Source organism: Podarcis filfolensis, assembly GCF_964270895.1.
Source record: "Podarcis filfolensis genome assembly, chromosome: 5".
NCBI classification, from domain to species: Eukaryota; Metazoa; Chordata; class Lepidosauria; order Squamata; family Lacertidae; genus Podarcis; species Podarcis filfolensis.
The window spans coordinates 14,984,777-15,012,758 of record NC_139608.1 but is presented as its reverse complement, the minus strand read 5'-3'; the positions used below and the strand labels follow the sequence as shown (position 1 = coordinate 15,012,758).

Sequence of the window (27,982 nt, the reverse complement as noted above, 5' to 3'; positions counted from 1 at the left end):
TGCCTCTTTTGCACAACAGCTTTTGAGACTTTGCAACTCTGCATTAAACAAACTCCTAAAGTAGCGGGAGAAACAGACACAGCTCTGCAAAAGACATCCAGCCAAAGCCACAGAACAGACTCAACCTATCAAGATCACTTCCCATTTTTTTTTTTACGTTTTAAATAAATGCTTCCTCCAGAATGTATCCCGGCAGCATGTTCTTTCCGTTCTTCCTTCTTGCAGGGAGAGGCACTATGCCTCGGAGGTGCCTCCCAAACGCTCCATTTCAGTGGCTGTTCTGGGCCCTTGGCCCCCGCCTTTGCCTCGGCGACGGAACTCTTCTGCAATTTCCTCAAAGGACTTGCCTTTGGTTTCTGGCACTTTGTAATAAATAAACACAATGAAGAGGACGAGCAGGCCAGCAAAGATCAGAAACACATATGGTCCGCAGATGTTCTGTGATGGGCAAGAGAGAAAGAGAAGACCAGTTAGCATTCTCTCCCCCATGTTGCCAGCAACGTTGATCAGTCAAGACAACCTGCCTTTCTTCAACTGCAGAATATGTATTTCTCTAAGACTTGTCCCAAAATGGATATCATACATGACATCAGATGCCAGGTAGGTAAGGATGCATCTGTAAACAAACAACTGAATGCATTAAAAGCACTCTCAATTGTTCTTTTGCGAGGGCTTCTTGGGTTTGGCCCCTTTCAAATTAGGCACTGAATGCAAGACCCACCGGATCGGTTTCACATGGGCACTCCCAACTGGTGCAAAATCCCTGCCCAAAGTGGACCTTGATTTGGCTGTGATCAGCACTGCTAAGTGCAAACTCTGCTGGAATCAGAAGCTCTCTGGAGTCGGTTTCAAACCCCACTCAGATCAGCTACGCTTATTTCCTTCCACAGCTGCTGATCATATTTATATTCTGTCTTTCCTCCAAGGTCGGCACGCGTTATTCATTTCCTCCTTTTATACTCACTACAACCTTGTGAGGTAGGCTTTTCATAACTTCTTGCACCATAGATGGAAGGTTATATATACCCTTGTCCTCTGTACTGGAAACACTTATCATCCTAGGACCCTGTACTTCCTTTGCAAGCGAGGATTGAACAACAGGGATGGAAACCCTCCAGTTTTGTCAGGCTTGAACCATGAAGGGAGCTTGGGAGACAAACCCAAGTTAAGTGATCTCTTGAGTTCACCCACTTAGGATGGGCAAAATCAACTTTAGCCAGCGCCTCTCTCTGAGAATGATGAAGAGCAATGCCTGCATGCTGATCAAGCGAGTGCATGGCAAGCAAGCAGTGCAACTCTCTTCAGGGCTGGCTTGGGGCTTCTGTGGGGTCCTGGGAACCCAAAGACATTTAGACTGGGGGAGGGAGCCTCTTATGGGGGTCTTTTTCAAGCTTAAACCCTACACAGGGGCCAAAGCAAGGAGAGGGCACTGGGGATGATTAGGAGGCCCCCATGGGCCATATCTGGCTCATGGGCTGCCAGTTGCCCACCACACAGTGTCCAGCTGGGCCAGAATTAGTTCACACTTTGTCTGATCTGTCCAGGCCTTCCTGAAGACCCAGGGAAGACAGTGGAACAGTGATGGGTCCCCAAGCCAGGTACTGGTCTGAGCCTTGTCATCCGCTAGCATTGGTCATGGCGCCCCTCTTTATTAGCCTATGACATTTTTGTCAACATATTGGCCATTCTCTGCGCGCCCTTGCAGCATCAGTGCAGAAGGGATCCATGGGATATCACTGCAAAGCCTGGAAATTTATTCCCAACCCCTCCCATTTGTCACTCTAGATTGGTAGCCTGTTCTGTTCCCTACTTTGAATTCTAAATGTATGGATCCCCCCCCCTTTTAAAAAAAGAAAAGAAAGAAAAATCTTGTTCGGCTGTCTCCATCACAACGCAGTTTCCTTACAGCGACATATGGGAAGAACATTCCGATGCAGAAGTTGGTGAACCAGTTGCTGAAGCCGGCCATTGCGACAGCAGCTGGGCGGGGGCCTTGGCTGAATAGCTCGGCCACAATAAACCAGGGAATTGGTCCTGGCCCGATCTCAAAGAAACTGACAAAGAGGAAGACGGAAATCAGGCTGATGTAGCTCATCCATTCGATTTTGGGCTAAAAAGCAAAGCAAAGCAAAGCAGAACCACGTTAATAGCATTAGAGGAAACATTCCCTGAATGTCTGTCTTAATGCATCTGTCTTCAGTCGCTGTCAGTAGACAAGTCCCCTGACATTTTTTAAAAATGTATTTTTATTAAAGATTTTCTTGATTTACAAAAGTATGTGCAATGTCTCTCTCTTGTATTCCCCCCCCCCACATAACATTTTTTTACAAATCGGTTTCATTTGTTGAGACATTAGGAAGAAAAGGGGGAAAGGGGTGGAGGGGTGGAGGGGGGAAAGATGGGTGGGGGTGGGGGTCGGGTGGCGGTGTTCCTATTTTGCTTAATATATGTGGGGTTTTGTGTCAGCTTTGCTTGTGCAGGTTCTCTGCTATTCACTTGTGTTCCTATGGTGGTGAGAGAGGTTGGGGTTGTGGCTGTTCATTTGTGGTGGGCTGTGGTGGTCTTTGTTTTCATGTGTGAGTGGAGTGGGTGAGTGTTTTGGAACAGGTTAGCCATATTGATTTGTATGCTGTTGGTGGATTGTTGTCATTGTCTTGTTGTGCTGTGTATGTGATAAAGGGGAGCCATACCAGGGTGAAGGCGTCTTCTTCTATTTGTCCCCATGTCAGTTTCAGTTTATTGGTTAATTTATCTAGTAAGGCGTCCCCTGACATTGATGGAGGGACAGCCAGCCAAAATACAGTAGGCATAGTCCTCAGGCGCATGGTGAAGCCCCACTGTGGGCCTCAGTCCTGACACCTACCTTTGGCTAATATATTTACTGTTTGCTTTTTCCCCACCTAGACAATGTCTAAAGCCCTCAAACACCAAGAAGTGCAAATGCAAAGATGGCTCCACCAACTGGCAGAAAACGGTATTATCCTCTCAAACAACAATTGAAAGAGGACCACAGGTGTGGTTTATTGCAGGCGTGATGCCAATGTGGGGCCAATGGCCAGGGATTATGACAGTTGTAGTTGAGCAACATCCGTAGGCTCAAAGGCTCCCCCACACACCTGTGCTATTGGATGTTCAAACTCAGTTGGCAGTGTCACCTCTGAGGACCCTCGCAAAGGGGAGCCTTACCTGCAGGACAAGCCCAATAGTCATGGTTGTTGCACACACCATCATGCCAGCGAGGCCAGCTATGAAGAGCGAACGCCTCCCTGCTTTCTCCACCAGGAAAACCTGTTGGGTGTAGAACGGCAAAAGTTCAGTTAGCCCATCATCGTTTTGACTTTAAATTGGCTACCAGACTCAGCTCCTCGCAGACCTGTGTCCACACTGTCCCCAAACAAAACCTGAATTTGCAGGTGGACAACCAATCACCGGTGGGAAGAACCCTTTCCCTTACCCAATTATATCAGTGCTGCTGGTGCATCTTAAGTGGGTTTGAGCAGTGCTTCATCTGAATGACCCGCTTGGTATATTTAACTCCTGTCTAGAGGCACCCTTAAGTCTCCCATGATTGCTCTCATCCTAAAGATCTGACCAGTCGCAGGATTGGGGAGCACGCCTAGGAATATGGGAAGCTGATGTATACCGAAGTCTGACCATTGGTCCATATAGCTTGGGTGTGGGGAACCAACTAGCACGGCTTATGGCCAGAGATTATGGGAGTTGTACTTCAAGAACATCTGGAGGTTCAAAGTTCCCTTAAACCTGATCTAGCACCTTATTTTCTACAGTGACTGCCAACAGCTGCCCAGGGTAAAGGTGGCCGACTGTTGATTTTGATTCCTCAGATTTATCCCAATATACACATTTTTGTATGCAAATATTATGCATGTTAACATTTTAACTAATATATGCATTTCTACAAACATTTTGCCCTGGTATGTGCATTTTTGTACGTATTACTTGTCTGGAGAACAGCACTACTAAGAACTCAGCTACATTAGTCAAGAAACAGCATTTTGAATGCATTATAAACATGCAACACCAGATGGCGCCAAAGAGCAAAAAAATTTCTAAGCAATTTTCCATAGTGGTTTTTTTTTGTTATAATGATTTAATTTCTCACTTATTTATAGCATTGGTTTTTTCCATTGTGTGTAGATCCACCCTAAGAGAAATGCTGATTTCAAAGGATGGCTGTGTATTGTTTCAGAAAGTGTGAATTACATAGGTTCGCCCAAATGCAAACTGAAATGAATTCCTCCTGCATCTCTATTCTATGGTTTCAGGCAGGGATCATTCCCAGCGCTACCTGAAAAAGCTGGGGATTGAACTTAGGACCTTCTGCAGTTGCTCTGCCACTGAGCTGCATCCCTTTCTGACAACATGGGACGGTATATCTGTACGCATATCCCTTTTCTAGCCCTCCAGCTGGCTTGGTGCCCCAGTACACTTTGTTTGGATTGCTCTTTCTGCTATTTTGGTGGACAAGGTCCAAGCAAGTGGTTATTATGTCTCGCAGGCCTGTTGATCTGGATCACCTGCTGTTGACTTTTTGATAAATGTCAGGTAATATTTAAAGTCTCACGGTCAAAAGAAGAAAAGAGCAAACACAAGCAGAGAGGGAAGTCGTGCAGGGCATCTATCTCAGACGTCAAATGAAAGACAGGATTTAAAAAATGTTGCCATGGGCACCAGAGGTTGATCGACCGCTGCCCAACTAACTGAACAGAATAGTTTTGTTTTTATACTACCTGAGGACCTTTCCATCAATTTGGTTAAAAAGTTGGGTTTTTCCCTTGCTTCTCCTCATAGCCCCATCCTAACCAGGTTAACACAGATGTAATGCCTACTGATTTCAGCAAAGTTGTGTGAGTGCTCAAGATTGCAGTCATTGTCCTGCCTAACTAGCCTCACACACTTTGCATGCAGAACGTTCTAGGTTCGATTTCTCCAGGTAAGCCTGGAAAAATTGCTGCCTGAAGGTATGGAGACCTCTGCCAGTCAGTGTAATACGGAGCTAGAGGGAAGAATGGTCTGACTAAGGCAGCAAAGGCCAGCTGGACAATGTCCCATCTTCATATACTGAGAAAGTGCTTCCTCCCAAACATTCCTTGCATGCTCTCAAATCTAGGCATTCCTAGATATTTTCCAATGTTCTAGGTCTGAGCTGAGACCCTCACCCTCCCAACAGTATGCATTACATTTATTTATTTTTAAAAGCCAATAAGAGGTTCATTTTTGTTAGGCAAAAAGCAGCACACCACTGTTGCACTGACAAAATGGTGCCAGCTGTGCACTATAACCCCACCTAGTGACAGAATACGGTATTACCCCTCATGTAACTATTTGAAAAAGAATCACACAGGTAATTCAGTAATTACGGCTGGGCAAGACTTACGGCGACAACAGTGAAGACGGTGTTCACAAATCCCACGCCTATGGTCGCGTAAACAGGCTGGCTGACACGGGCGGTGTTAAAAATATCGGTGGAGTAGTAGAAAATCTAACAAAGCAGAAAGGAGTAAACGGTTTAGAGGCACCAATGGCTCTCCTCTCACTGCGCTAGACAAATCAACACGAAAAGCATTTTCCTAGCGTTCCAGGGTGTCAGCGGCACAAACTAGTTTTCTGCTGTATCTACAATAATGCATATTGACAATCTATTGAGACCAAGAGCAAGATCTCTCACAAACTTGCATCAAAGCTACAGTGCTGTTTGATTATCTGCTTAAATATCTTGAGTTGCCAGGATCCATCACTAGGTGAACTCACAGCATTAATTCCCGAAAACTGCTGGGCGATATGGACCCCGATGGCCACCAGGAATGGCTGCCTGTAGAGAGGGGAGGTGATGAGCTGCCAAATGGAGACAGGCTTCTCTTTGGAGGCTTCCTCCTTCTCTTTCTCCATCTCCTCAAGCTCTTTGTCAGGGCAGTAGTTTTCTCCTCTCAGCCGCTGCAAGCCTAGGGAAGAAAAGGGATTGTGGGTTCCATCTTTGACGAGAAATGGCCCGTGGAAGTAAAATTACCAGTATGGTGCTGCAGGACAGAAGTGTTGTCCACAACAGACCAACATGGCCACCTTTCTGGGAAATTATCTGAGAAGACATGTGACCTTTCGTGAGCCTATTTGTAACAAATATTCAATAGGTTGTAAAGGACTGGTGAGGACTATGCAGTTTTTGCAGCCGTTCGCGGCAGTCGGGGCTGATACCCGTTGGGAGTGGTAGGGTTGAAAGCAGAGAGTCTTATGTGTAGATGGAGCCAGAACCAATGACTGATGAAGAAGAAGAGTTTGGATATGATATCCCGCTTTATCATTACACGAAGGAGTCTCAAAGTGGCTAACATTCTCCTTTCCCTTCCTCCCCCACAACAAACACTCTGTGTGGTTAGTGGGGCTGGAGACTTCAGAGAAGTGTGACTAGCCCAAGGTCACCCAGCAGCTGCATGTGGAGGAGCGGGGAATCAAACCTGGTTCACCAGATTACGAGTCTACCACTCTTAACCACTACACCACACTGGAGCCAGCCAATTCTGGTTCTCTCCCCATGCTCCTCCCTACTGAATTCTGCAGTGGCAGCACTGAGACACTAAGGGGGAGGAAGCTGGCTGCCCATGCCACCCTCTGGATGTAAGATAGAAGGCTGGCTGAGTGCAGACTGAGGTCAGTGCGGCAGTGCCCCTAATGAACCAGCTTCTACTGCAACCCTGTCTTCAAGAGAAGACCTTCAATGCCTCAGTTGTCTCTTCTCCAGTGGTGTAGCGTGGGGGGTGCATGGGGGGCCGGCCGCACCGGGCGCAACATCTGGGGGGGGCGCACTCGCACTCGCAGCGCTAAAATCCACGGGTTAGGGGGCGCAAATTACTTGCCTTGCCCCGGGTGCTGACAACCCACGCTACGCCACTGCTCTTCCCCATTTAATCCATAGAAACATAGAAATGTCAGCATGGGGATATTGACTAGTCTGGAATAAACTACGCTTTGCACCTTCGTAATTACAGAAAGCTGGGAAGGGTTTGTCAGTTTGCATTTCTTAGTGCAGAAAGTACTGATCTGATGTGTAGAGATCTTTCCTACTCTAATTAATTCAAGAGGGTTCTGGAAGCTTCTCTGTGTGAAAGAAACAAGCAGAAGGTTCATGATGTTTGGGTTATACCTTCAGAGAAGCTGAGTGCAGCTGGCTTAAACTGGTTCTGTTATCTCTTCAGTGAAAGTCATGCTGACTATAAGAGTAAGGCCAGAAGGAGCCTGGGTTTCACTTTCTCTTTCTATCTCTTTTCCTTCTGGTGCGGTGGTCTGCACATAGTGTTAAGGTTTAGACTTATTATAAGTTATTGTAAGTTCAAGTTAAGTCTGCTGCAACTGGATCTCTTACAGACAGATTTGTGACCATTATGCTCATTTGCCTTTAGTAGCAGTAAAGCTCTGCTGGATGAAATATTAATTGCCTCTGGTCTATGTTTTGGGAATCCTGCAACGTGTTTTAAGTTTTTACTCTGCTAACTATACACTGGAGTTCTGCTCTGGCTCAATATTGAGTAGAATTCAATGACAGGGCTGTAGTGCAGTGATAACAGCACTTGCTTAAATACAGAAGGTGCTACTCCTAGTAGCATCTCCATTAAAGGTTGGTTGAAGAACCTCAGCCCAACACCCTATAGAAGTTCTGCCCATCAGTGTAGACCAGGAGTAGCCAACATGGCGTCCAACTCCCATCAGCCCCAGCCAGCATAACCAGTGGTTAGAGTTGATGGAAGTTGGGAGTCATCTGAAGGCCATGCTGGAAACCTCTGGTTTCAATAAATGGTCGGACCCTGTAGAATATAATATTTTGTGTTCATAACTTGGAAGAAGTCTATGGCATTTCACGTGTTATTGCCTCCTGTTACTCTTCTGCTGCTCTTACCCAACGCCACCAGCCATGTTGATTCCCAGAGTACTGTCTGTTTCCTCCCAGCTCCTGAATCCAGCCCCCAACTGATTGTGAGGAGAGTGACGCCTCAGAAAGTTAAGGACCATAATGCAGCTGTGGAACTTCTGCTTTGCATGTTGAAGGTCTCAGATTTGATACCCAACATAGGAGCCAACTCCTAGGGGTTGAGGTCCCTTTGCCCTCCAATAAAATATTTGAGGGGGCCACCCCTCCAAGTTGATGGGCATTGCCATTAATAATTATTATTATTATTATTATTATTATTATTATTATTATTATTATTATTTATTTATTATTATTCATACCCCACCCATCTGGTTGGGCTTCCCCAGCCACTCTGGGCGGCTTCCAACCAAATATTAAAATACAGTAATACATCAAACATTAAAAGCTTCCCTGAACAGGGCTGCCTTCAGATGTCTTTAATAATAATAATTCATTCATTCAAATGGTGTGTGCGCCCCACATCTTGTCACTGATTATGTGGGGCGAGGCTTATCTGTCCCCCCTATTTTATTCAAATTGGCAACCCTGATGCCCAACATTGCCATGTAGGGCTAGAGGAAACTCAGTAGACAGCAGCTTGCTCTGCCTCCCTTTCTCACCAAAGCCAGGCCCCATCTTAGCGGGGAAACAAATTGCCATCGCCACCCCATCCCTGAAATGGTTCACAATGTGCCAGTGAGACGTGAGGACCAGGGGACTGATGTGGACTGGCAGAGAAAAGTATCCCCTGGAGATAACCTTACTTTTTTTGGCTTCCTCTTGTTTTGAAGCTTTAATGTACAAGTACCGGGGGCTCTCTGGGCAACCAAAGAGCAAGAAAATCTGGAGCACGGCAGCAATGCCAGAGAGAGCGAGGAGCAATGGCCAGGTGGAATCTTTTCCTAGCAAGACATCCAGGCCAAGAACCTAAGGAGAAAAAATGGACCAGCGTTTTTCGTTGCTGCTTTTTTGAAATAAGGAAAGGAGTTATTTATGTGCAATACTTACTTATGATGAATGTATCATTTACTTAGAATTGTTTTGAGATATTCTTCAAATGGAAATCTTGGTGACATCACTGCTAGGCGCATCACTAGTCCCTCCCACAGTTCCCTGTGCTGATTTGAATGCCCAAGAGAGGGTGGGGGCAGTCGGGCAGATATGTCCTTTTGATTTCTAAAAAAATTCCAGGAAGCTTTGTAGCCATTTGCCCCAGTGCATTCCTTTCTAAAAGGATAGACTTTTGTTTTTCAGAGATGTTGTTATTACAATGGAAAACACTGTATGTCCCAAATGATGGAAACCCATAAATGAAATATCTCTTACATTCAGAACTTTGGACCAGCAAGCCCTAGAGCGCCCCCTCATGGACAAAATCAAATCAACAACCTTCTTGGTATTAAATCTTAGGCACCTATTTTGTCATGTGAGCAAAATGGCTCTCTTAGAAAACCCTGCCGCATCATGGGAATGGTTCAGCAATACAGATTTGCCCTTGGCGGAGCTTTGTAAATTAAGCGTCAGTTCTGCACACCGTACAAAGGGCTCCCGTGCTGTCCTGCCGTGCAATCACGTGGAGAAAGATAATGTATGACCCATCTTATCACAGATCTAGCCGGCAGCAATTTCTGTGATCTCAGTAGCGTTGCAAACAGGGAAGGGTTTCGTCCCTGAGTCTGGAAAAGCCAGTATAACCCCCCAACCCTAAGACCTGGTGACATAGGCAGCTGTTTGTGCTTTCAGGTTTGCTTTAAAATCGTGCTAGCCAGGAATTCTCTTGCATGTAATGGTAAGAGCCAGATCAGATCTGAAACATCAGATAAAACAAAGAACTAAAAGATGGAGAAAAGTTTGCTTTTGTTCTTATTATGTATTTTGTGTTTTTTTTAATATTGTGTTTTTATGTTGGGAACCAACTGCAGAACTATTGTTGGGTCCTCTGAGACCCCACACTATGAATGAAATCTACAAATTCAACAATGTTTTGTGAACCGCCCTGAGATCTATGGATATAGGGCAGTATATAAATTTTAATCATCATCATCATCACCATCTCATTAAGGGGCTTATGGCTATCCCATTTAGCACTTGACTTGCACAAACATAAATGTGTTCCATGATCAATTTGTCCTCTGTTCGTTTGGTACACACCTGGCTGATGAGGATGCCGATAACAACAGCAAGCTGGTTCATTGATCCCAGAGCCCCTCGAAGAGCGACAGGGGCAATCTCTCCAACATACAGTGGAACAAGTCCGGAGGAGAGCCCTGGGCAAAACATGCAGATGAATCAGCCATCTAATCCATCCTGCTGCTGGTGCGCTCCAGATCTTCCAGACTACAACTTCCATCAGGCCCAGCCAGCAAGGCTCATGGTCAATGGATGATGGGAGCTGCCGCCCAAAATATCTAGAAGGCACCAGGTTGAGGAAGGCTAAATCATGCCAACTTTTTAAAATATATATTCTTTTATTGAAATATAAAAAGTGACACACACACATACACACACACATCATTGTAAGTGCACAGAATAAAATAAGACACTAAAAATTGTGTGTGTGTGTGTGGGAGAGAGAAAGAGAGAGAGAGAGAAAGGGAGAAAGAAAGAAAGAAAGAAAGAAGGAAAGAAAGAAAGAAAGAAAGAAAGAACACCCATATACAATAAAAAAAACCAACAACCCCAGAACTTTTAAACATCACAAGATTGCTATTGTAGTTAACCTAATAAAGTGTTTATAAAAACAAATTCCAAATATCGTTTTAGAACGTTTGGAACAAATATTCCAACTTACTAACCAGAGGAATAAGTTTCCCTGCTGTCTTAAGAAGGTCTTAAGGCAGAAGTTTTCAACCTTTTTGGGTCCACGGCTCCCTTGAGCAACTACCTTCATTCTGTGGCACCCTTGTGGGGCCCAGGAGCCCAGTAATGTCACCCCTTGCCTGCAGAGCTCGCAGCCTCTCCCCCTTGTGGAGTGTGCCCTCAGCCTCCTCTCTTCTCCCCTCTCCTTGGGAGTCCTCTGGGCAGCCGCAGCTGCTGCCCCTGATCTCTGAGCTGCCCCCTCTGCCCCAAAAGAGAGGTCCATCCTCACACGGCCCCACAGGGGCCTAGGAAGCGCCCCCTAGCCAGCCCCAAAGGCACCATTCACTTGGTGAGCTGTGCATGCCTTCAGGAGGCAGTGACACAAGAGGGTATCAGAAGAGGGAGGGAACGAAAGATGGACAGAGGCCGGTGTTGCCCGTGGCAACCCTGACCATCATTCAAGGCACCTCAGGGTCCAACAGCACACTGGTTAAAAACCACTGTCTTAAGGAATTGAATTAGTGCTTGGATAACATGAATTGGTGGAGCCAACAGCAGATGGAGACCATATTCCCAAAAGATCAGGGCTGCTTTCCCTTCACCCTTCCCTCTGATTCTCCATTTCCTGCGACTTTGCATGCTGACCCCGACTCCAAGCAAACCATCAGGGAAACTCAGAGAGAAGCAACCCCCTGTTTGGAGCCTGCCTTGACTTACCACCATGCAGCCCAGTCAGTACTCTTCCAATGATGATGAAAATGTGGGAGGGGCCAAATTTCGCAATGGCCAAAAAGAGATTCCCAGAGATTGCAAAAATGTTTACCAGCAGCATCGCTCTAACTCTGCAGTGAGGAAGGGAAGCAAGGAGTCAACGTTTTGTGCAAAAGAAAGAGCCAAGTTCAGCCACATTTGCCCACTGGTGATTCGAGAGTATCCACACAATGTGAGGTCCTTCCATAGCAGATCGAAAGCTAGAGGTCAGCTAAAGGCCCTGACTGTGAGACAATATGGACACTGGATATTTTAACCCCTGAACGTAGGATGCTATTGAAACATGCTGTTCTAATGTTGAGAACTCCCCTGTTTCTTCTGTAAAATGCACTGACATTAACCCCATAAAGGTAAAGCGACCCCTGACCATTAGGTCCAGTCGTAACCGACTCTGGGGTTGCGGTGCTCATCTCGCTTTATTGGCCGAGGGAGCCAGTTTCCGGGTCATGCTTCCGGGTCATGTGGCCAGCATGACTAAGCCGCTTCTGGCGAACCAGAGCAGCGCACGGAAACGCCGTTTACCTTCCCGCCAGAGCGGTACTGATTTATCTACTTGCACTTTGACGTGCTTTCGAACTGCTAGGTTGGCAGGAGCAGGGACCGAGCAATGGGAGCTCACCCCGTCGTGGGGATTCGAACCGCCAACCTTCTGATCGGTAAGTCCTAGGCTCTGTGCTTTAACCCATAGCGCCACCCACGTCCCTTGGGGCATTAACCCCATGCTATGGTGTTAAAATGTGCTGTGCTGTGCCACTGATCTAGATTTCTGGCCAGGTGGTTGTCACTGGGGGAGGTAGAAGGAAAGACACAATGCATATATTGCCTTATTTTTATGATGGCGGGCTATGTCCCCAAAAGTTGTCCCAGGTCACTGCAATCTTCAGGGGAGGCCAGGCTGTACATGTGGACTCACTGCAGAGGAATGTGTCCTCTCAGTAGCTGCACCTACCCTGTGGAATAACCTCTCAGCATCTGCTTTGCGTTCAGAAGTGTCTTTGGCTCAGTCCCCACCATCTCCAGGTGAGGAACCTGGAGAGCAGCTGCCAGTCAGAGCAGACAGTACTGAGTTAGATGGAGCAATTAGTCTAACTCTGCAATAAGGCAACTTCCTGTGCCCCTTTGTGTGAAATTAAGTGCATACCACTGGGCGTTACAGACACATCTATTTGCCTGTTTCTTTCTGACCGTCTTTTGCTGGTTTCGATGTTGATTTGGCCGTCTTGTCTGTTTGGCTCTGGTTTCTAAATTTGGATTTGAATTATTTTATTTTTACCATTTGAGATTTCTCCCAGAAGTGAATACAGCACATAAACTTCTAATAAGTGAATGGATAAATAGCTAATTATTCTGTAAATAAATAAAATATACATAAGACATCACTACAAGGAACACACGTTACTTCACATTATGGAGGGAGAGAATGAAAACCTGAAACCAGGATTCCATTCCCCCTTCCCGTGTTGCTCATAGTGTGTTGTTTCACCCTAGGTAAGTCTGTGGAACACAATTCTGTGTTATTCTGCTCTTAATAGAAGCATTTTATTGATCCTGTGGGTTTTATTACCATAGGCCTGCACACAGTGCTATTTTTCTAGAAAAAGAGGTGCCAGAACTCACCACAAACACCTCCCTTAGAACGGTAATGGCGTCCACCTGAGAGGTGCCAGAACTGAGTTCTGGAAAGTTCCGGCTGAAAAAAATGCTGTCTGCATGAGTACTTGGTTTCGATTTGTGTATCAATGAGGTTCCCTCACATGCCAGTGAGAACCATCTCCACAGCCCATGTTGCGTAAGTTTTGTTTCCCCTTTTTCCTGGCCACTTGTGAAACCAGAATTTCTCACCTTGGCATCTTTTCACCAATCCAGCCAACAGTGAAGGAGGAAATCATCCCACCCACAGCAAATACAGAAACAGAGGTGGACCAGAGCATCATGACGGTGGGGTTTTTAAGGATGTCATCTGTTCCGTTTCCAGAGGATGCAATATTCAGCACTTTACCGTAGTGGAGCATGATGATCTATAATGATGATACAAGTGCAATATTTACTAAAGATCCAAAACTTCTTATAGACTTTTTGCAGGAAAAAGAAAATGAGCTTACAATGTCTGGGTTCAAGAACTGAAGAAAATATTGGTTTACACAAAATGGAATTGTTGGGTGTTAGTTTGGAGTGGATGTTTTGAACAACTTTCTACATATAGCTGACAGACAAAGACAGAAGTTCTCTCATTTTTTTGTCTTTCCTTCTTCCTACGTTCCTTTCTTTTCTTCTTCTTCCTTTTGGCTTGTGTTTTTATTTAGATTAGCTTTTTATATTGGATAAAAAGATATTGGACATTTGATACCAACCTTTGTACACCCCCTAACTTTATCTAATTAATAGATAGATGACAAAAGTATATTAGTAATTTCGTTGGCCCTACACTGCCCACAGATCGATCCTTTGGGATCCCAGGGGCTATTCATGTGATGTTAAAGCTGGATTTGGCTGGCACCAAGTGTAGACTCACCAGGAAACTGCAGTCAGTCCTTCCTCTCTGATACAGACAGGACCAATGATCAAATATGGCAAACCAAATCAAAACAAAAGAATAAGCACATTTGCTCACCTGTTGTGGAGCATTGATGACTCCAATGCAGTACCCATATTGGAAAAAGCCAAGGACTGCAGAGAAGACGGCTAAAAACAGGGTCCCTGTGACATCCTAGGAAAGGGGTAACAAATGAAGGCACAGCGTCACTTTTTATCCTTAAGTTTCTGGATTGAGGACTAGATCTGGCATGCATTATATTCCAACCTTTCATTTTTAGGTAAAGGTAAAGGGACCCGTGACCATTAGGTCCAGTCATGGTCAACTCTGGGGTTGCGGCGCTCATCTTGCTTTATTGGCCAAGGGAGCCGGTATACAGCTTCTGGGTCATGTGGCCAGCATGACTAAGCCGCTTCTGGCGAACCAGAGCAGCGCACGGAAATGCCGTTTACCTTCCCGCCGGAGCGGTACCTAATTATCTACTTGCACTTTGACGTGCTTTCGAACTGCTAGGTTGGCATGAGCAGGGACTGAGCAACGGGAGCTCACCCCGTCACAGGGATTCGAACCGCCGACCTTCTGATCGGCAAGTCCTAGGCTCTGTGGTTTAACCCACAGCGCCACCCGCATCCCGTTTCATTTTTAGTCAATCCAAAAACCATAAAAGGCAGTACGAGGAAAGCAGAGCTGGTGGACCTGTGGTGCTGCATTGGACTACAACTCCCATCAGCCTCTTGCCAGCACAGTCAGTGGTCAGGGATGATGGGGGCCATTGTCTAACAATGATTGGAGGACCACAGTTTTCCCAGCCCTGGAACAAAGCACCTGAAAACAGACAGGAGTCAACATCTCCAACAATAAGGCAAGCACGAGGGTTCAGCATTGCCATGATGCTATTGGCATTAATGATATGTGGTGGTTAGTAAATCCGAGTTTCCTGCTTGCTACAAACTGAGCATCACATTGACCTTTCACTGCTGTGAAACCTGAAGCAATTCCTTCCTGTTCCAAATGTGTGGTTTGGCTAAAGGGAAAATTCACATGGCCGCAATGGTATGCCAAATTGTGTGTTAATAAAACCAGATGCAGCAGTTGGCGGCATGCTAACGTGACGGTTTGAGTCAGTATCCCGCTGAAAGAGCACCCCTATTTACTTTGCTCCTCTAGCCCTTTTCAGTGAACGCATAGGTAGGGTGGGGGGCAAAAAGAAGATTATGTTCTTCGGTCACCTCATAGTGGGGCAGATTTACTGACCATTGCAGGGCTGTGCCACTCCCCCCACTATGTTTAACATGTCTACAAATGACCTGAATATCAGTATATCAACATACCAGAATTGTTAGCTGAAAGGTAAATACAGTGGTACCTCGGGTTACATACGCTTCAGGTTACATACGCCTCAGGTTACAGACTCCGCTAACCCAAAAATAGTACCTCAGGTTAAGAACTTTGCTTCAGGATGAGAACAGATATCGTGTTCCGGCGGCGCAGCAGCAGTGGGAGGCCCCATTAGCTAAAGTGGTGCTTCAGGTTAAGAACAGTTTCAGGTTAAGAATGGACCTTCAGAACGAATTAAGTACTTAACCCGAGGTACCACTGTAAAGGACACTGGAAGGACAGATCCTGAAGCTCAGACTCCAATACTTTGGCCACCTCATGAGAAGAGAAGACTCCCTGGAAAAGACCCTGATGTTGGGAAAGATGGAGGGCACAAGGAGAAGGGAACAACAGAGGACGAGATGGTTGGACAGTGTTTTCGAAGCTAGGGACATGAGTTTGACCAAACTGCGGGAGGCAGTGGAAGACAGGAGTGCCTGGCATGCTCTGGTCCATGGGGTCACGAAGAGTCGGACATGACTAAACGACTAAACAGCAACAACCACTGTAAAGCCTTTTTAAAGTGGAGATTCTCCTATCCCAGTCTGCACTGGATTTGAAATTCTGTTTGTGTTATGTAATGGTTTTCATATATGTTTCTGTTGCTGGTGCTTTCATAGCTAATTTGCTTCGATATGTTTCATGGGATGCGATTCGTAAATGAAAGAGAATGAACAAACAAATGATCCCATTTATAAAGCACATTTTTAAAATGTTCAAACCCCCTCACATATATGATCTCAATAACCCGCACTTATTCCATAGCTGGACATGACAGCTCTTTTGGCGTTTCAAATATAATGAGCCTGAGAAATGGCAAGTCTTATGACTTCATAGGAGAGCCAGTGTGATGTAGTCATTGGATTGTTGGGAGTAGGACCCGAGAGACTTGGCCATGAAACTCACTGGGTAACCAGTCACTACCTCTCAGCCTAGCCTACCTCACAGGGCTGTTGTGGGCAGTAAATGAGGCAGGGGAGAACCATGCCTGCCACTTTGAGGAGGACCGGCCCACCCAGGAGGCAAAGTGAGCCATCCACCTCAGGCAGCAGGAGCCAGAGGGGTGGCAGATCCTGATGGAGATCTTTAGTCCCCCCCCCCCCTTGTTCTTGATGTTAATCTTCACTCACCCCTTCTTCCCTGGCAGGGAGGGGGCGCCATTTTGTAGTTTGGCCTCAAGTGCCAAAATATATTGGGCCGGCCCTGACTTTGAGCTACTTCTTCTTCCCTCTTCCTTCTTACTTCTGCCGTGTGTCATAGCCAGGGTTTCACCTCCTTTCATCCAAACTGAGAAAGTGTGGTTTAATTTTGGGCCTGGATGTGAACACAAAAGGGTAGTGGCAACCCGTACCCTGGAAAGATTTCGCAAAACAATGAACAAGCTCTCAGATCTCTAGAACTCTTGCAACCTAAGCAGACTGCTGGAAAACTTGGCATTTGCTCACTACTTTGTGACATTTGCTGCCCATACATGGAACAAATGCCTCGGCAGAGCCAATCTGGCACTCCTGCTGATGTATTTGCACCACACTGGCCTCCCTGCTGTAACAACAACAACAACAATTTATTATTTATACCCAACAACAACAATTTATTATTTATACCCTGCCCATCTGGCTGGGTTTCCCCAGCCACTCTGGGGGGTTTTCAACAAAATATTAAAAATACAACAAAACATCAGACATTAAAAACTTCCCTAAAGAGGGCTGCCTTCAGATGTCTGCTAAAAGTCAGATAGTTGTTTATTTCCTTGACATCTGATGGGAGGGTGTTCCACAGGGCAGGTGCCACTACCGAGAAGGCCCTCTGCCCAGTTCCCTATAACCTCACTTCTCGCAGTGAGGGAACTGCCAGAAGGCCCTCGGCGCTGGACCCCAGTGTTGAACGATGGGGGTGGAGACGCTCCTTCAGGTATACTGGGCTGAGGCCATTTAGGGCTTTAAAGGTCAACACCAACGCTTTGAATTGTGCTCGGAAACGTACTGGAAGCCAATGTAGGTCTTTCAAGACCTGTTATGTGGTCTCGACGGCCGCTCCCAGTCACCAGTGTAGTTGCCGCATTCTGGATTAGTTGTAGTTTCCGGGTCACCTTCAAAGGTAGCCCCATGTAGAGCGCATTGCAGTAGTCCAAGCGGGAGATAACCAGAGCATGCACTACTCTTGCGAGACAGTCCACAGGCAGGTAGGGTCTCAGTCTGTGTACCAGATGGAGCTGGTAGACAGCTGCCCTGGACACAGAATTGACCTGTGCCTCCATGGACAGCTTTGAGTCCAGAATGACTCCCATGCTGCGCACCTGGTCCTTCAGGGGCACAGTTACCCCATTCAGGACCAGGGAGTCCTCCTCCCCCACCCGCCCCCTGTCCTCCCAAAACAGTACTTCTGACTTGTCAGGATTCAACCTCAATCTGTTAGCCGCCATCCATCCTCCAACCGCCTCCAGACCCTCACACAGGACCTTCACCGCCTTCACTGCTACATTACCATCTCCCCCTTTTCTCCCTCCCAGTAAGTAGCAGCGAGCGACCCAGCTGACAGGAGGTCAGGTGAGTGTCGCTGAAACTCATAACTCTACTGGCCATTATGGACAGAGTTCAGGCACACAATCCAGCCTGAGAAGAGAGAAAGGTCAAATATATTTTACTTAGCACAGGGGGAAAATCAATTTCCAGAAGGCATATATTACAAGAGATTAGCTTGAGAAGGCTCTAACTATACTACAAATCAGTAATTTTTTTTATACCTGTGAAACGGCCATCCTTCGACCGTTGGGTGGCCTCCCAACAGAAACATGGCAACTATGGACTGTTAAGGGCTGAGAATTCTCTGCCTGCTGCATCACAGAGCAATACTTTCCAAGGTTCCATGACATGAGGGAACAACTATGCATCTTTCCTCTGCTCTGTTTACCAGGAACAGCCCCTAATCCATTTATTTTCAAGTGAAATTTGGGGTTTTATTTTTATTTTTTGGTGTGAAACGTTTCCTCCTGATTTTGGTTCCCTCCTTGGGTCTCCAGAAGTGCCTTCCTCAAAAATGAAGGGAGAAGAACCCAGGTGTTTTTAAAGCCCCTTTCAAAACTATAGCCTTCCCAAGACAAATTAACAACAACAACAACAAATTTTATTTACATCCCGCCCTCCCCAGCCAAAGCCAGGCTCAGAGTGGCTAACATCATACAAGTAAGACAATGCATAAAAACAAGTGACCAGAAAATTAAGATACATCCCACAATTAATTCAAACAAATTAAAATTAAAACTGGACAAGTGGCAATTTAATAACCAATAACCAATATACTATTCCATTAAAAACAAAGGCTGAAACATACAATTCCAATCACAATAAAACAACCCGTTCATAAAATCCAACAAATCTCATGCACATTTACTCAGACGTAACCCCGTTGTGCTCAGTGGAGCTTATTCTCAGAAACGTCTGTAGCCTTAGGGTGGGTATAGTAATCTTTGCTCACAAAGATGCAGGTTGGGCACATTTTATTGAGGTCCGGAAACAAGCAAATAGGGAGGTCCAGATTAAAAGCAACACCAGCCCCTGCAATATTGTCCCCATCCCCAACCAGCTTCTGCCCAGAAAGCGTCACAGCAACTCTGCAAAACATAAAGTTCCAATCACCAAAAAAAACCCAGGTCTTAAAATTCAATTCACCGCATGTAGTGCAAGACTATGCACATTTACTAAAAGTAATCCCCACTGTGTTCAACGGGACTACTCCCAGACAAGTCTGAAGAGGGCAGTTCCCTTAGCCTGGGTATAGTGATTTTTGCTCACTTATGAAGATACAGGCTGTCCAGATATTACTGGGGTGCTGAAGCAAAGTACACAGGCAGGTCCAGATTAATGGCAGCATCTGCCTCCAACCAGCATCTGCTAAGAAACCTTTACAGGAACTTTGCAAATCAAAATCAAACACCTTTGCCCCCTGCCCCCCACAACACACAGGTGCAATGTCTTGAGGTGCGTTCCAAGACTGCCAGCCCAACTTGTTAGAGGTAACATCCTGCACTGATCCCCCTCCATGATGCATGTGTCCTTGTGGATGACCAAACCACACCACCAGGGACTCAAGCTACATTAGTAAAGAAACAACAATTTGAATGCGCTATAAACATGTAACACCAGATGGCACCAGAGGGCAGTAAATTCTTATACACAATTTCTCATAGGGTCCTCCCCTTTTTTTAATAATCTAATTGCTAACTTATTTATAGCGTTTTTCCGCTGTGTGTAGATCCACCCCCAAACTAGCCCAAGAGATAGAGATAGAGGTGCAACTTCTGGCCCCATCTCTCACAAATCAACGTCTGTAATGGTACCCAGTACCAGATCAGTTGTTTTAGCCCTTGAGGCAGAAATTTCCACAGTCAGCCATAATTCAATAGTAATAAATGGAAAGACAAAAACAAAAATGCTATCCATTAATGACATCTAAACGTGGGGTGAAATCTGATTCAGTTGCATTTAAGGGTTACAGTTGTACCTTGGTTTTCGAATTTAATCTGTTCCAGGAGTCCGTTTGACTTCCGGAACAGTTTGAAAACCAAGGTGTGGCTTCCAATTAGCTGAAGGAGCGTTCTGCAGCCAATCAGAAGCCGGGGAAGCTGTGCCAGACATTTGGCTTCCGAAAATCGTTCGAAAAGCAGAACAATCACTTCTGGTTTTCGATCGTTTGGGAGCCGAAACGTTTGTGTTCAAAGGCGTTCAGCTTCCGAGGTTCCACTGTATTTTATCTAACACACACCTTCTGAAACAAAATGCAAACTGAAACACAGCCCTCCTTCTAAAGAGTTCTCCTGATTTTGCAATGCAGTTCTCTAATCAAGTATAATGTGTACAAAAATACATATACTAGTGTTACATGTGCATGTAAGTGCATATATGAATGAAAATAATATGCAAACGGGTATTATGCTAGGAGGAAATTGCATTGCAAAAATGCGTAAATTGCACTGAAATACTGATAAATTTCTGCGAGGACTGAAAAACCAAATTCACAAATTGATGTGGAAATGTGGAGACCTTCCAGTCCAGACTGGAAAAAGGAGTATTGGGTAGAAACTGAATCTGGACATCTTTGCCCAGTGAGAGAAAGGAAAACGTGGCTGTAAAAGGAAGAGCGTGTGGGAAGCCACACAAAAGGAGGGAAATAAAATTTTTGGCTCGCATCTGTGTCAATGTTTATTTTGTTCCTTTTTGCCTCCATTTTGCTGACATGCCCCACAGCTCACGGATGCCCTCCTGTTCTACTATGCATCAGTCCCCAACATACACCATCATGTAGATAAACACATCAGCCCAGACACTCAAAATAAGAAAACCAGCCCTCTCTAAAACTCTGTGTATGGTGGCTGGGTGTCACAGGCCTGGTTTGAGGACAGTTTAGTTTTCGTAACTGGAATGACAAATGATGATTGGTTGGAGGTGGGGAGAGGAAGGCTTCAAAAACACTTAACAACAAAAGATTCTCTCTCTCTCCCTCATAACATTAGAACTCTTGGACATTCAAAGAAGCTGACTGTTGGAAGATTGGGGACAGATAAAAAGATCGTACTTCTTCACACAATGCATAGTCAAACTATGGAACTTGCTCCTTCCCAGTCCAAATACTCCACAAAGCGACTATTAGTTCCATGAGGAAAAAATATATTATCTCCTTTCCCCGTGATACTAATAGGAATTTAGAGGGGATTAAGATTGGACGCTGAGGAAAGCACAACAGGCCCCACCTCCCATTGTTATTCACTGAGCCAGTCAAGTTCTGAGCACAGGACAGCCACAAAAATGTCTAGAGATCCAGCCACGGCTCCAACATAGAGCTGAGGAAGCTGTGTCCCTCCAGATGGTACAAGACTACAACTCCCATCAGCCTCAGCCAGCACAGCCAGTGGCCACGGATGATGGGAGCTGTAGTTCAATGACATCTGGAGAGGGTCACAGGCTCCCCATCCTTACATCATGGCGACTCTGACAATTACTGTCCAGTTTCCCAGCTCCATAAGCCACAATATGATTATGTGTCCAAGTTTGCATGGAGCTTTTAAAGGGGGGGGTATACACAATCTGTAATGTTTTTTGGGAACAGGGGGAGGTTGGGTGTGGAGGACTCCCTGGTACTGAATGGGGTAAGTGTGTCCCTGAAGGACCAGGTGCACAGCCTGGAAGTCATTCTGGACTCACAGCTGTCCATGGAGGCGCAGGTCAATTCTGTGTCCAGGGCAGCTGTCTACCAGCTCCATCTGGTATGCAGGCTGAGATCCTACCTGCCTGCAGACTGTCTCGCCAGAGTGGTGCATGCTCTGGTTATCTCTTGCTTGGACTACTGCAATGCGCTCTACGTGGGGCTGCCTTTGAAGGTGACCCGGAAACTACAATTAGCTAGACTGGTGACTGGGAGCGGCCGCCAAGACCACATAACACCAATCTTGAAAGAACTACACTGGCTCCCAGTACATTCCTGAGCACAATTTGAAGGGTTGGTGCTGACATTTAAAGCCCTAAACGGCCTGGGCCCAGTATACCTGAAGGAGCATCTCCACCCCCATTGTTCAGCCCGGATACTGAGGTCCAGCGCTGAGGGCCTTCTAGAGGTTCCCTCACTGTGAGAAGTGAGGTTACAGGAAACCAGGCAGAGGGCCTTCTCGGTAGTGGTGCCCACCCTGTGGAACACCCTCCCATCAGATGTCAAGGAAATAAACAACTATCTGACTTTCAGAAGACACCTGAAGGCAGCCCTGTTTAGGAAAGTTTTTAATGTTTGATCACTTTATTATTAATATTCTATTGCTAGCTAACCTGACCTCTCAACAGCTGAGCCACTGCTGCATACCAGAATGAAGACGGGGAGAGGCAAGATGGTGGGGACATTGGCATGGTGCAAACGCACCAGTGGAACCAGACGGGTGTGCCTGTTGGGGCATTTGGGCTACCCTGGCCTTCCTGCCAGATTGTCCCTCCTCATCTTCCTCCTGGTAAGCTGTAGCGACTCTGCTGTCAGGAGGCCAGGTGAGGGCTGCTGACCCACCGACCCCACCAGCCGCTACTGCAGAATCTCCTAACTCTACTGGCCATCACAAATAGAGTTCAGGCAGACAATTCAGCCTGAGAGGATGGGAGAGAGAGAGGTTGAATATCTTTTAGTTAGCACAGCAAAAATCCATTTCCAGAAAGCACATATCCCAAGAGATAAAAATGAGATTGAGAAGGTTCTAGCTATACTACAAATCAATTAAAGTTTTATACCTGTGAAACGGCCATACTTCCACTGTTGGGAGGATTCCCAACGGAATCACCGCAACTACAGATTGGTAAGAGCTGAGAATTCTCTTCCTCTTTCATCACAAAATAATACTTCCCAAGGTTCCATAAGACAAAGGAACAGTTACTCATCTCCAACTGTCCTGCATACCAGGAACAGCCCCATATTGCCCTCAAATAATAATAATAATAATAATAATAATAATAATAATAATAATAATGGGTTGGTTTTTTTCCAGGGTGAAAAATTTTATTCTCCATTTTTTGGTTCCTGCTCTGGATTTCTAGAAGTACCCCACCAAAATAAAAAACAAAAAAACCCCACCCCTCAGGTATTTCTAAGCTCTTTTCAGGACTATAACTTTCTCAAGGCACCTCATTTTAAGAACCAATATACAATTCCATTAAAAACAAACATTAAACATACAGTTCCAACCAGAGTAAAACAGTGAGTTCATAAAAATTCAGTAAACGGTATGCACATTTACTCAGAAGTAACCTACACTGTGTTCAATGGTGCTTACTCCAAGAAAAGTCTGCATAGGACTGTAGCCTTAGCATGGATGTAGCCTTTTCCCTCACTTACAAAGAAACAAGTGTGGCAGATATTAAAAGGTAAAGGGACCCCTGACCATTAGGTCCAGTCATAGAATCATAGAATCATAGAGTTGGAAGAGACCACAAGGGCCATCGAGTCCAACCCCCTGCCAAGCAGTCGTGGCCGACTCTGAGGTTGCTGCGCTCATCTCGCTTTATTGGCCGAGGGAGCCGGCGTACAGCTTCCGGGTCATGTGGCCAGTATGACTAAGCCACTTCTGGCGAACCAAAGCAGCGCACGGAAAAGCTGTTTACCTTCCCACCGGAGTGGTACCTATTTATCTACTTGCACTTTGACGTGCTTTCGAACTGCTAGGTTGGCAGGAGCTGGGACCGAGCAACAGGAGCTCACCCTGTCGCGGGGATTCGAACCGCCAACCTTCTGATCAGCAAGTCCTAGGCTCTGTGGTTTAACCCACAGCGCCACCCGCATCCCTTGTGTGGCAGATATTACTGGGGTGCAAAAGAAGTACACAGGGAGGTCCAGATTAAGAGCAGCACCAGATCCTGCAGTACCATCTACATCATCAACATCATCATCATTTCTTATTATTTATTAAATTTGTATACCGCTCTCCATCCGACGATCACAGGGCAGTTCATAGCATAAAATTACAAAATGAGTATGCAAAATATGTCCCTTGCTCCCAACAAATGTCTGCCCAGAAATCCTATGTGTGTGTGTGTGTGTGTGTGTGTGTGTGTGTGTGTGTGTGTCTTGAGGTGCATTTCACGACAACAGAGCATGAAAACTGCTGTAGACAACCTCCCACACTGACTCTCAGGAGTTATGCATCCTTATGAATGACCAAGTCAGAGCAGAAAGGAACAATACAATTTGGGTACGATTCAACTTGAGTTTACTCAGAGTACACCCAATGAAATTAATGAAGATTCCCAACTTCATTTCACTAATTACAATGGCTGTACTCTGAATTAAACTTACATGGCAGGTCACCTCTTCTTCAAGATTGAGTTGAGACTTGTGACCTCGCCAGAAGCTTGGGAATCACTGCCCGTAATATCTTTATTGGCTCAAATTTGTATGTGATGATTTGCGCTTTTTTTTTAAAAAAAACTTTTTATCTTGGAAATAGTAAAAACAGAAAAATCATATCATGCGAACCAGCCCCAAGGGTCAAACTATATGTTACCTCCCACATCCACCCAAGAGACAGGTGGGTGGCGCCACCCCGCCTATCAGTCACCTGATGTCATGACAGCACCAGCTGACTAACACCTGCCAAAGTTCACATTAGGTCACAGTAACTGTTGAAGTTTTGGCAATTTTCTTTGAAGGCACGCTTTGAAGGCACTGGAAATGTGCCTTCAAAGGGCTTCCCTGTAACAAAGAATCAGCTGATTGATTTTTCTGTGCAGCTGGAAATGCTCGTAAAACTAGAGTATTTCCCTTTCTGCAGAGAAAGCAGGTTGTATCTAAAGTGCGAGAGGAAGCCCTTTGAGTACAAGCCATTGACCTCAGCTGATCCTCAGTCCTTGCAATGAGCCCTGTGCTGTGCTTTGAAGACCCAACAATCACCTGCCCCACTACTTAGGTCAGGCGTGCATAATCAAGGTGTCAAGCAGGTGGGTTTAACTGAGCATATGGGCTGGAAGTCCCCCCCTTCTCCCGAGCAGGAGAGCCATGACAGGATGCCCCCCACCCCAATAAAGAGTTGATCAAAGCAACGGCTCTGGGATAGAGGGTGTTATCGCTTCATCACTGTAGCGTTTCCCTGGTAGAACAGTAGAGACTTAGGTCTCCAGCTGGACTACAGTTCCCATCATCCCTGACCATTGGTCCTGCTAGCTAACGATGATGGGATTTGTAGTCCAAAAACAGCTGGAGACCCACGTTTGGGAAACATTGCTGTAGAGCCAGCCCACAAAAGCTGCTATTAGTCACACAAGGAAATAAATATATTGGGTTGTAGTCAACTAAGTTTTATTCAGAGTAGAACCACTAAAAGGAATGAGCACTGACCAAGTTAGGTCTATTAATTTCAGTGGCTCTACCCTAAGTACAACTTAATTGTATACCACCCATTATATCCCCCATTGTGGGACTAATATCAATTCGGAGGGGGTTAAGATTGAGAAAATCTGACAGCCAGTGTGGCATCATGGTTAGCGTTCTGGGATAGGACTTGGGAGACAGGAGTTCTAAACCCCCGCTCAGCCAGGAAACTCACTGAGTAATTTTGGGCCAGTCACAGTCTCTCAGCCTAACCTACCTCACAGGGCTGTTGTGAGGATAAAACAGGGAGGCAGTTAGGACCACGTATGCCACCTTGAGCTCCTTTGCAGAAACATGGGGTGTAAATGTAAATAAATGAATAAATAAGACATTGAGGCAAGCATAAAAGACACCCAGTCAAGTTCTGAGCGACTTGCATCTACTTTGAAGTAAAAACAAAAAATGTCTGGGGGAACCAGTTATAGCTGTAACACAGAGCTGAGGAACATGTCATAGTTCGAGACTTCATAGGACTACAACTCCTATCAGGCTCAGCCAGCACAGCCAGTGAGCAAGGCTGATGGGAGTTGTAGTCCAACAACATCTCGAGGGCCACAAGTTCTCCAGCTCTGCATCACATGTGGTTTGGGGTTGTTGGCTAAAATCTTTATCCTGGCCTTTGGCACCCAAGATGTGTTTTCAGGAAGAAGAAGAGTTTGGATTTGATATCCCGCTTTATCACTACCCTAAGGAGTCTTAAAGCGGCTAACATTCTCCTTTCCCTTCCTCCCCCACAACAAACACCCTGTGAGGTGAGTGGGGCTGAGAGACTTCAGAGAAGTGTGACTGGCCCAAGGTCACCCAGCAGCTGCATGTGGAGGAGCGGGGAAGCGAACCCAGTTCCCTAAATTACGAGTCCACCGCTCTTAACCACTACACCACACTGGCTCTCTCAGGGTCTCTCAGGGTCCACCCTATTCTTGCGAACATAATGTGTTTTAACTTCTGTAGTTTTAAAATTGTTGTGGCCCACCTTAGGACCTGTTGGTGAAAGGTGCGTCATAGTAATAACAAGAATAATAAAAAAATATTGACTCTCTTCCACTACACAATTCTAGGATCTAGGCTGAAGGCTGTTGATTGAGAGGGAACATATTCAATCCAATCAAAGAAGCAAGTGGGCTGATACAGTTTACTATTTCTCTACAAGATAGAAGTGTTTAGAATGTTGTTGACTGGCTCAACCAAACAAACATCACGTTTCATATTTGCTAAACAGAGGAAAAGTGCCAAGCAGAATGAAAAAAAGTTGTCATGAAAAGAGTATGCTCGATATGCATCAAATTCACCAGAGCAGCCCTTTGTGTAAAATCTATTGACAGCATGTTTTATCCGTGAGAGATTCAGAATAAGATACAGTGCATGATTTCCTCTGTTTTGTAGCTTTCAATCTTAAGTGACAAAAATAGAGATTCCTCGTTATTCTTCACATTTCCCCTTGCAGTTACAAAAACCACCTTTCCCCCCTCCTTCCTGTTTTCATTATTTGCCATTTCTTCCATAATAAAGGTGTCATTAGCTAATTCAGATACAGGGGACATGAATTCCCATTTGGAAATCTGGTGAAGTATCATAGGGATAAAGGGGAGCTGTCTTATACCGAGTCAGAACATTGGTCCATGTTGCTAAGTCCTGTCTACACTGACTGACAGAGGCTCTCTAGGGTGCCAGGCAAGGATCTCGTAGGCATACCTGGAGATGCTGAGATGCTCTACCACTGAGCTACCAGCCCTTGCGCGATCTTGAAATCAGTGTTACCTTCATTAGTCCGTCCTTCGGTTTCTTTCCCATCACCTTCGTCTTCCTCGATTGATCCACGTAACCCAAAAAAGCTCGGGGTAGTCGCTTGCCAAAAGGAAGGCATGCAACAGAATGGCCCCCTCACCTCGACTTGAGCTTGTCACATAGAGAACTGTGTAAAGATAGCCATTCTTAGGACGTTTATAACCCCTCAGGGGGAGGAGGAGGAGGAGGGAAACTTGGAAAGAGGCGATGTGGGGAGGGCTGTGGGGAAAGCTTATTTGTGGCCAGGGAGGATAGAATTAATCAACTTGAATGTTAATGAAAAACCCAAGCACTCCTTAGTGTTTACCTTCTTTTCCCCGGCTGTTAAAATAGGAAAAGTGCAAAGGGCACGGGGACTGCACATCGATAAGCCCACCTAAGTGGGCTGGAATGCTCACTTGCGAGTGTGTCGCACGCTAGACATTCATTCAGAGACAAGGAATTAGAGAGACAAGACGGGTTCTTTATTTCAAAGCACGCAGATTCTGTTTTTCTGTTCACAAGGAACACCCAAAGTGGCTCATGACTGCCACATCTAACCAAGGTAAAGGTAAAGAGACCCCTGACCATTAGGTCCAGTCGTGGCCGACTCTGGGGTTGCGGCGCTCATCTCGCTTTATTGGCCAAGGGAGCCAGCGTACAGCTTCCGGGCCATTTGGCCAGCATGACTAAGACGCTTCTGGCGAACCAGAGCAGCACACGGAAACGCCGTTTACCTTCCCGCCAGAGCGGTACCTATTTATCTACTTGCACTTCGATGTGCTTTTGAACTGCTAGGTTGGCAGGAGCAGGGACTGAGCAACAGGAGCTCACCCCGTCGCGGGGATTCAAACCGCCAAGCTTCTGATTGGCAAGTCCTAGGCTCTGTGGTTTAACCTACAGTGCTACCCACGTCCCCCAATTAACCA

At 45.8% G+C, this 27,982-nt stretch overlaps 1 protein-coding gene across 3 annotated transcripts; it reads right to left on the bottom strand.

Moving 5' to 3' along the window:
* Positions 1-128: 128 nt before the first annotated feature.
* On the bottom strand, positions 129-27,069 carry SLC2A2 (solute carrier family 2 member 2). 3 transcript variants are annotated; one of them, XM_083613353.1, is made up of 11 exons: positions 27,048-27,069; positions 14,103-14,198; positions 13,334-13,509; positions 11,438-11,562; positions 10,073-10,188; positions 8,686-8,848; positions 5,773-5,963; positions 5,399-5,503; positions 3,187-3,288; positions 1,907-2,110; positions 129-438 (listed from the first exon to the last, which is right to left on the bottom strand). In XM_083613353.1, the coding sequence occupies exons 1-11, from the start codon at positions 27,051-27,053 to the stop codon at positions 235-237; spliced, it is 1,488 nt and encodes a 495-aa protein (XP_083469479.1). In that variant the 5' UTR covers positions 27,054-27,069; the 3' UTR covers positions 129-234. The 3 variants fall into 3 exon arrangements, with proteins under 3 accessions (XP_083469479.1, XP_083469478.1, XP_083469480.1); XM_083613352.1 differs by lacking the exon at positions 27,048-27,069 and adding an exon at positions 22,661-22,830; XM_083613354.1 differs by lacking the exon at positions 27,048-27,069 and adding an exon at positions 18,145-18,236.
* Between the last annotated feature and the right edge of the window lie 913 nt (positions 27,070-27,982).

Excerpts from the sequence above, each read along its gene's own strand:
- SLC2A2 (XM_083613352.1), bottom strand. The coding sequence starts at position 22,807 with ATGAGTAACTGTTCCTTTGTCTTATGGAACCTTGGGAAGTATTATTTT. Across the intron at positions 13,510-14,102 it reads TCATCAATGCTCCACAACAG|ATCATCATGCTCCACTACGG; the intron begins GTGAGCAAATGT and ends TCATCATTATAG. Across the intron at positions 439-1,906 it reads TGTTCTTCCCATATGTCGCT|AACATCTGCGGACCATATGT; the intron begins GTAAGGAAACTG and ends TGCCCATCACAG.